The sequence below is a fragment of the Helicoverpa zea genome, chromosome 18, assembly GCF_022581195.2.
Source record: "Helicoverpa zea isolate HzStark_Cry1AcR chromosome 18, ilHelZeax1.1, whole genome shotgun sequence".
NCBI classification, from domain to species: domain Eukaryota; kingdom Metazoa; phylum Arthropoda; class Insecta; order Lepidoptera; family Noctuidae; genus Helicoverpa; species Helicoverpa zea.
The window spans coordinates 8966098-8975789 of record NC_061469.1 but is presented as its reverse complement, the minus strand read 5'-3'; the positions used below and the strand labels follow the sequence as shown (position 1 = coordinate 8975789).

Genomic DNA, 9692 nt, shown 5'->3' with positions numbered 1-9692 from the left:
AAAGAGAAAAACGAATGAAATGTTGTCATGTTAAAAAATATAACTCGAACACCAATGGATTTCATTCATAAAATAATGACGACGACCGACAGAAAAAACAATGAATACAAAGATAGCATTTTGAATTAAGTTTAGTTAAAATTTATTACGAAGGAAGATCCGCTATTCGTTTAATATTATAGATTTACAAAATAAAGTAAAGTGCGAAACATCTTAATTTTTTTTATAACTACGTCGTCGAAAGCAATCTAAAATGTTGAGTTTCAAATGGTCTTCTTCTGTTTTGATCAAAATTAAAGAAGGCATTTAGTTTGCCGCAATGGCATTGCAATCGAATGACTAAAAAGTCTTATTTTTTAACACAGCAACTTTTTTACCACCCCATCAGCAGATGATTTCATCGTTTGGCGCGGAATTCAAAACATTTCCGTGAAAAATATGTGATAGACGTGTCTTTTAAAAAGATGGTATAGAAATATCATTAAGAAAGAATAATAATTCTACATCATTATGTTATATAAACACTGAGATGAACTATAATTACTGTACCTGTTAACAGAGTGAGCAATTATATCATGGGAGTGCCGAGGGGTGATAGTTTTAGGTGTGGCATGCAACCACTCCTTGGAATTGAGACAATTAGTTACCACCTCAATCGGTATCACTTCGGACGCGTTTCTAATAGTATTGTTCCTATTGAAATCAGCACACTACCAACATGGACCCATTTATGGATATCATAAATAAATCTGAAGAACCAGAGTGGCTTGAAAACAAAATAGCAGGCAACCTAAGAATATGGCAAGTTATATTTCTGTGTATGGCCAGTTTGACTACTCTTAGTAAGTATATTATTAGTTCCATAATCTGAAAAAATGCTCTGTACACTGTTCACCACCTTTGTATAAGTGGCGGTTAAACTAATCTGTTGGATATCCTGTGCATAACAGTTGTGATAGTATGCTGTTGCTTCCGTTTCCGCATTCCCCGGACGAAGCAACAAATCGAAGCGGACTATCAAAGACGGAAGATCACCACAAAGTTCCGCGCTAAGTTGGAAACTATACAGGATGCTAAGATGGATGCAATGTCGTTGAAAGACGGTAATTTTTCATGTTCTCTAGACTATGCAAATATTAACCAAAGGGATACATAGGTACTTAGGACTTAATAAGTTTTTTTTTATTTGGATAAGAATAACATCTTTTAATAACAACCAGCGTCTGCATACGGTTCACCCTCTTCTTCCACGCCAGGTTGAAATGTAGCCTATCTGTAAAACATTTCTGTCAAGTTAGTTAGAACTCATACAGAAGTGATAAACATAGACACGCTCACCAACTTTCACCTTTAATAATTTTAGTGTGATGGCATCTCCCCAACTTAAGCAGTAGAGCAACGACAAATGACTATTGCTTTTTACCAACTAATAGTAACTTGCACAGTTAGTATGCCTCTTTGCTATTGACTCAGAGAGCTCCAAAATTCGGCCACATCACATTTATTTGCACTGAAATCATCCGAGATAAGATAATGATCACATTCGCTGCTTATTTACGGGTATCTTTCTGACGTGTTGCAGCCTTAGACCTACTTCACGAGCAGACCAATATTAACATGGAGGGCGAAAACCAACCTGGATCTCAGCCTAGTTCCATCATGTCACCGCAACAGAGTAAGTCGGATTTTACAACATTTTTAAACAATCAACGAATGTCTTCAATAGTCGGATGATAAATCCGATGTTCAATTTTTATCATGTCATTAAAAAAAAAACAAAGTCGTGATATGCAGGTTACCGTATTTACCTTTACTCTGAAATCATATGACATTAATGTCATCATCTTCCAGGGAATTCTCTGGCATAAATTTTATTTAGGACATAACTTTTTAGGGCATTTGATAGCATTAGTATGACTAAGTAATCTGCTCCATTTTTCCCGTGTCATAGTTATGTTGGCCCATCATTAGTTACATATAGGACCTATGTATATTTTTTATTAATATATAGCGTTATAACAGGTTCGTTGGATGCATCATTCCAACCTGACGCGGGTCAGAAGCCGGACGCGCAGGCGTCGGGGCTCAGCTTCGTCAAGTTTGCGTCCAAAGTGGCCACGCTCTCCAAACTAGGACAGCCCAAGTCTCCCACGTCGCCCACACCCTCCGGCAACAAGATGGACTTTTAAAAATATATCCAAGTAGTTTTATGCCTTATAATTGACTACTAGACTATACAAAATTATTTACCTAATGCTTTTTAGAGAATTTACATATGTTGCATACCATTTAGATGTCATGTATAAATAAAATAAAGTTTAAAATGCAGTAAGTTTTCTTTAATCTAGAAAATAAAAAATACAGTATAAACGGATTTTAAATCACAAGAATAATTACATATTCACAAATAACTTCGGTATTCTGCGCTGTTTACATAATCTCGCACTAAAACTGACAGTAAAAACAATCTTCCAATGTAAGCAAAAACTTTAAAGCAACATTTAACTTACACTTTATAATACATAAATAATACATCTTGCAAATAAAAATTACATAAATTCAAGTTAGCTAAGTTTTTTCATTGAATAGTTAAATCGTTCTACATACTTGTATTACATTCCATCTTAACCATATATTCAATATGCTTTGAAAACCTTTTAAGTTAATTTTAGGTTTAATGTCACTAACTTTTCATTTATCTGACTTAGTGAATTATATTAAAATTTTATTGTTATTCAGTGACTCGATACACTTTCGACAGCCTAACCTCAGTCCATGACTCAATATAACTTTAGCACAATCTCATCCAAACACAGGTAATCATTTAACTATCGTATCTTATTCTAGACATCGCATCTACTCCATAATGCACGTTGTTCTATAGGTTCACTCTGATATCCTAGCTCTTGGTGTTCGCGATTCTTTGAGCAATTTATACATTGTTGGTGCAAATGTGCCACAAACACAATATATACTTGCGTCGAATGAGAAGTGTTTAGCTACGGGAAACAATTTAAACAAGACTGAATTTTTGCTAAAATGTATTTTAAAGAGTTTTTATTCTCTGTCTACAACTAAAAATGCAATTTGGAATAAAATAATGTGGAGTGTAATGAATTGCACTTAAACGTTAGATACATAGTGTAATGTGATCTAAACTAGCGACTCTATCGAACCGAAGGGCCGGCTTCTCAAACAGAGCAAACTGAACTCAACTTCATCATAAATAAGGCCATTATGATTTCTTCTTCGAGCTCTTTTTGACTATGGAAGAATCTATTGAGAAATACTATACATTTTCACTTACATTATAATTGAATCGGACCTACCTAAAACGTAAGGGGGAAACTCTTAATAAAATTATTGTTCGTATATATTGCGTAGCATTATTAAACTAAACATAGGAGCAGCGTAAAAATTAATAATTGAATATAATTCGTACGAGTTTTGTGCATGTTACCTGTCTCGATATTTCAGTGATATACATTTTTACAACTTTGTCAACCGAAACTTTAAGTATAGGCTAGATTTTATAATACACTTTACCCTATATGAGGATTGGTAATGTCATAATTTACAACAAAATTACGTAAGCTACAAGAAAAGTTCACTCTCGATGGACACTACGGATATCTAACGCGTAACAATGTAATGAGGGTGTATACTAAACATTTTAGGAACCCAAGTTTTGGATGTCGCAGTGCCACCGCTATAAATAGAACTCTCATAATAATAAAGCATAATTTTGTTATCAACAAGAACTACGGCAACATTATTTATTGACTTTAACGCTATGCTTGAAGAGTTGACAATAAATAGTTATGATAAATACAATGTGCACATTTCTTTGTAATATAAAACGTTGACGGGCAGTACACGAAACGTTGAGCACAACTGTGATTATTTGGCAATTTTAATTTATGGAAATGGCATCGAGATGATTTTAAGAGTAAGTACTTTGTGACGTTTGGAAAACAAACAATGTATTTTTAATAAATAATTATCTTATATGTCATTTCATTGAAAGTTGGATATATGAAATACGCACATTGTCGGAGTTTCTTCGTGGGTAACGCGTCCACTCGGATGGTCCGAGTGTGTGCGGGCGGGATGGGAACTGAGGATGTCACCGAGTGGCGGCGCTAGCGAGAGAACGTAACGTAACAGGAGACAGACTGCGGTCGGCGCCTACGTCCCGCCGCCGCGCAACACTCAGTCTCGCCTCACAAATGTTCTTCCCCTGCACAAACATTCATTACACGTTATTATAATTGTCACACAAATCGGTCATAATCATAATAAATATCGAAGAGAGATTATCGGTCTTACAATTGAACTCTCTATGAGGATAAGATTGGTGCTATAAGAAATCTTGTTACAAGAAAATTGGTCATATTCTTGTTAGAAATCAGTAGGTAAGGCAATCCATAGTACAGCTCGTCAAGAAATTACTTTGCCTCTTATTTGACGAGACCTCGAGACATTGTATGACGTAATTTTGAATATAGAAGAGCAGTATACTAACGTGATAGTCTTGCGCTCGGTGGGGCGCGAGGAGGTCTGTGGGCGGGCGCGGTTGAGCACCTTGAGCAGGTCGCCGGCCTTGGCGCGCATGCGCGAGTGCACGTACACCTTGGAGCACTTGATGTGGTAGTGCAGGTAGTCGCGGAACATGTGCAGCAGGTCGATGGTGTTGTCCCGCGCCGCCGCGCACGTGTGTCGCGGGAATAACACTGCAAACAGACTCACATAATATACTTAGCTATACGACCTACAGACTCGGGGTAAGAATATATGAGCGGAAGGCAGATAGGTCAGGTACCATTTTCTAGGTCAATGATGTAAGGTGCGCGTGACCAAAACGACCAGTTACGAGTGAACTAACGAGGCGTTCGGGTTCGTTGAGACATCTGTCAATAAGTTTTGGTTATAAAAAAATATGCACTTGAAAAAGGCGTATAAGAGCGGAAGCGGTTTGCCAAATCCGTCATTGGTTATAGTGTAACAAATTACACGGAGGCTCTGTATTGAGATAAGTGATCTACCTATAACTTAGTGGAAATATGTATAACAGAAAAAAAAAAATTGTAACTTATTGTTACTTACCAAACGTAACATAACTGATATTATCGCCTACTCTCGCGTCCGTGTCCATTAGTTCTAAGGGCGGTTCCTTGTGTGAAAACAATACCTGAAAATAAAGAGCATACAATATGTTACATAACAATTTCTTAAGTACACAAACACTAAAATATAGATCGATAGTGAACGAGAGATTAGTTAGCTATCACTTAAAAGATACGACAGTACAACGCAATACTTGAAATCAAGTAGAATTCTTCCATAAATATTTTTCACATCAAAAGTCAAAAACGTTTATTGATAAATAGGCTAGTTTTTAGCACTTTTTCACGTCAAATAATACAAAGGACAGCACCCCCAAAACGCCCCCCTTTCACCACTTCCTAGTGTTAATAAATAATCATAAAACAATGCACATTATCTTTACTAGGTAGAATTTTTACTCATCAAACTTAGCGTGTCATTGACCCCTAAATGACACGGGACGCGTTTGATTCAGTACTGAGTTCATGACACATATATAGTGAGTGGGGGGACGTAAGTACTATCGAGTGTAAACTCCTTGCGCCCAAAGAGGCCAAATATTATAATCTGGCACATTATGGTAGTGGCAGGTTTTTCTATAATTGACTGCTAATCCAAGTCTATATGTCTGTGACATTACTTCTGTTTGTTTGCAAAATATTACTAGCTGACTCTTTGCATTAACCCTTTCCTGGACCTCTACAAACATTTTAAAACCAAAATAACCCAAATTGGTCCAGCCATTCTAGAGTTTTAATGACATTTATGAACAGCAATTCATTTTTACATATATTTATAAGATCCTACAGTCTGCAACCTGTTATTTTCAACTCGACGTTTTCCCACGGTTACCCCGCGTCCCGTAGGAACTTCTTCCCGTAACGGGATAAAACACTCTGTTCAGTAGTTCTGGAGTCAATTCAACTCAAACAAACAAAAAAATCTTTCGCCTTTATAATATTAGTGTAGAAATGTACTGACTTGTGGCGCGGTATGGGACGCTCTCCGGCCCTCCTTGAGCTCCTGCATGAACACTTTGCCGATGACCATGTCGTCCTCGTGCCGGAACACCGTCGAGAACACCACGGTCACGCGGTCCTCTTGCGCTTCCACGTATCTGAAACATGGGGGTTACGATCTTGAATTAATTGTTTAAGTAAGCAAAGTATAGAATATGTATAAATAATGTATCATCATCCTCCTGCTCTTAACCCAATTTTATTTGGGCTTGGTGCAGCATGTCGTTATGGTTGGCATGGTATGAAAGAATAGCTTGTTGACATAGGTAACTAGGTATACATATGATACAGAAATATTTATACGCGTTATTTCCACAAACAACAACGTCGCCTGAACAAGTTTCCAATCAAGGACAAACAGGTGCTAAATTTCTTTTTTTGAGTTAGAATTCTAAAAAAGGATTTTTTTAATTTTATTGATGAGAGGATACTAACAGCGTCTCATCCTGTCGGTAGTTGATGACGGCGCGCTTGTGGCTGACGTCACCATCCTCCTGGAGCCTGAAGTAGCGCTCGAACACTGACGCGAAGCAGTTCCTCTTGAGGAGGCCAACCTTCTTCACTACGTCCTCCCAGTCGTCGGGAATGTTCTCCAAGTCGAGCAGCAACGAAATGTTGTAGCCTGCAGTAACATAGTAACATATTGAGGTAACTGGTGAACCAGAATATATTAAAACTTATTTTCCTGGTGTAGTATCAGTTGTGTATATTTTCAAGTGGAATGTAAGTATGTTACGTGATATGTAAAGTGTTCGTAATATGACGCTCGTGTGACATACAGATACAAAGTAGCAAAAAGTTTCGAAAACAAAACACCATCAATTTTCCCACTAAAACATTTTCCCTAGAGACAAAATCACTATGATTATTATGGCAAAGGTGTGTCAGTTTATGACTAATCAATACCAGAGTTCAAAGTTCTATTTATATCATTGGCTGTGAATATTTTATGGTAACAAATTGGAGTTACAAAGAGGACAGCCTAAAACAAATTGATGATTGATTTGACTGCTTACAAGATTCAAGTGCCTTTGTAGGTCATGAGAGTTGCATGTTAAAACAAATAACGTTTGGTTTTCTTAACAGTGGGAATGTTTTGTGTATTACCTCAAAAAATGTTGGTTTGGCTTGGTTTTCACTGTCTGTAAATATTAAGTTAAACAAATTCGAAAACACAATAAAATGTACAGCCATAAGATAAGCCACAAGTTTCAAATTTAAACATTTATATCTTATCAACCTACATACTCCATACTTGCCAATACTTCTTATCAAAATGTGTTTTCAATATGTGTGCTCTACTATAGTTTAAAATTGTTGTTGTTAGTTGGAGACCCTGATATGACAAATATGGTGATAACCTAATGCAGTCAAGAGTACCTGTAATACTTGATGACCTAGACATAAATATGAGCTAAAAATGACTGTGCTAGCCTTTAGAAATAATGCGTATAGAAGGGTTTTTCCTATCAAATATCACTCTTGAATAAGGCTGGTCACTTATAGGGAGTGAAATATTGAATTATCTCTTAGATTACAGATAAGGAAAATATTTGGGTGTAGCCAATACATACAACATTTCTCAATATGTAGTTTCAACATATAATATTTAGTTTTCTCAAAATAACCAATATAAGTGATGACCCAATACTTTAAATGAACTATTGACATTTATAGTGTTTTTTATCACTTATGACTTATTTTATATATTGTTATAAGGAAGTTAAACATGTGGAATTTTATCCTTAAACAGCAAGGACAATGTTTGCTGCATAGTTATATTTAACTATTGTATGAACTGGAACAATAACTGCTTGAGTGAGCACGAGTAATTATGCAATGAATAAAAACAGACTCACATACTAGCTTTCATTTTTATGCAATTGTTGAGCAAATAGTTTTGTGGAGTTGTGCATATTAGACTTGAATAAGATGCTTTTAGGCCTGCACTGTTAATAACTTGTATTTAAAGAGTAAGCTATACTAAACAATTATAAGTAAAAAAGGTTAACATACCACAGTAAACAATAAATTAATTTGGAATGTATAAATAGGTATTAGTTTTACTTAGAATTTACCCAGTGTTCTCACTACAATTCAACATATTCTATAAGGCAGTACAAAGTGTTAGGCATATCACTCACCAGACTCTGCCTCCGTGAGGAGTGGCCCATATACTCTTTTGAGGAGTTCATCCGCTCCATGTTCTTCTAACTGCTTGTAGAACTTCAGTGATATACTAACCTGCAAAATGTAGTGGTATTATTGACATTATTCTATATAATTAGTACTTTACTACTGAGAAAACTATGTGATTCAATATTCCTATTAGATATTCCCTATTCTTGGAACTTGGAATAATTTAGTAAGTACTGGGAATAATTTATTGATGCCAAAATATAGTCATGTAAAATAGATTTGCTTATTAGTATCATAACAAATAAGTAACTACTGAAGAATGGTACAGGAAATATAAAATTGAATATTCTGTTTCAGACTGGGAGAGTTTCATACAGATGTTCCCATTGGATTGTACAGTATGAGCAGTGTTTTGGATAAAATCTGTGTACAAATAGGACTACATCTTATGGAGTCTCTTGATTACATACCCTAACTTTGGTTTTATCTCCATTCACATTAGATATATGGAAGAGTACTCCATCAAAATCTGCAACTTTCACATCTATTGACTCTGGCTTTAAGCTGAAAACAACAACATAAAATATATAAATAAATGTTTGTGGGATGACAAATCAACACCAAATTACTCATATCCTGGAACTTGTCACATCATTATTATCATGGCATTCCTTCACTATAACAAATGGATACCAGTATCACATATCAACGCATTACATTGTTTACCACCACTGGAATCCAAAAACATTATGGGACGTATCCGCACGCACACACCCGATCACCAATAAACAACTGATATGACTCATCCACGCCGAGATAGCCACTATCACGTCATATTCACTACGTGACATAATATGCACCAAATCACTATATACTCGGCTCCTATACGCTTATGGGAACCTGCTGTGATGCGGCGGCCAACGTGGGCCCACCCCAGGAATTTGACACTTGTCATGTTGCTCCCGAAAAGGGGTTATGGCCAGGAATCACCCCCTCGTAGACAGTTCCACTAGAGCAACCGCATAGCAGAACTCATGCATATGGGCTGCATGCTCGTTAAACACATCACAATCATGAAAAAACAGTACACTTTCTAAGCGTAACGTACTCACCGCGCCAGTGCATTTTTATATTTAACTGTTAAAGTATCTTCTATAATTCTATTATTGATCTCGAGTAAGATCATTATTTAACAATTAATAACCTACAGCTTTTTCATAAAATCAACGCTTATAGCACCTTCATTTAATAATTAATACGGAAATCTTCAACGATGACCGCCCGTATATAGATATCCATAAACGACAGAAAGAAAAGGAAGCTCCAAATGAATGAAATATCGGCCATGTAACCATAGAGCTGTTTCTTTTATTAGCTCTAGTACTCATTAGAAAAGTTACTATTAAAATATTGAACTAAACTATAGAA

General features: G+C 36.1%; 2 protein-coding genes across 2 annotated transcripts; one reads left to right on the top strand and one right to left on the bottom strand.

The window, feature by feature from the left end:
• Positions 1–638: 638 nt before the first annotated feature.
• LOC124638737 lies at positions 639–2328 on the top strand. The gene is made up of 4 exons (XM_047175791.1): positions 639–842; positions 951–1103; positions 1583–1675; positions 2023–2328. Exons 1-4 carry the CDS (start codon positions 719–721, stop codon positions 2187–2189), a joined length of 537 nt encoding a protein of 178 aa, XP_047031747.1. The 5' UTR covers positions 639–718; the 3' UTR covers positions 2190–2328.
• LOC124638736 (actin-related protein 2/3 complex subunit 2) lies at positions 2318–9592 on the bottom strand. The gene is made up of 8 exons (XM_047175790.1): positions 9377–9592; positions 8735–8828; positions 8270–8369; positions 6561–6747; positions 6088–6223; positions 5107–5191; positions 4526–4733; positions 2318–4240 (listed from the first exon to the last, which is right to left on the bottom strand). Exons 1-8 carry the CDS (start codon positions 9448–9450, stop codon positions 4213–4215), a joined length of 912 nt encoding a protein of 303 aa, XP_047031746.1. The 5' UTR covers positions 9451–9592; the 3' UTR covers positions 2318–4212.
• Positions 9593–9692: the final 100 nt, after the last annotated feature.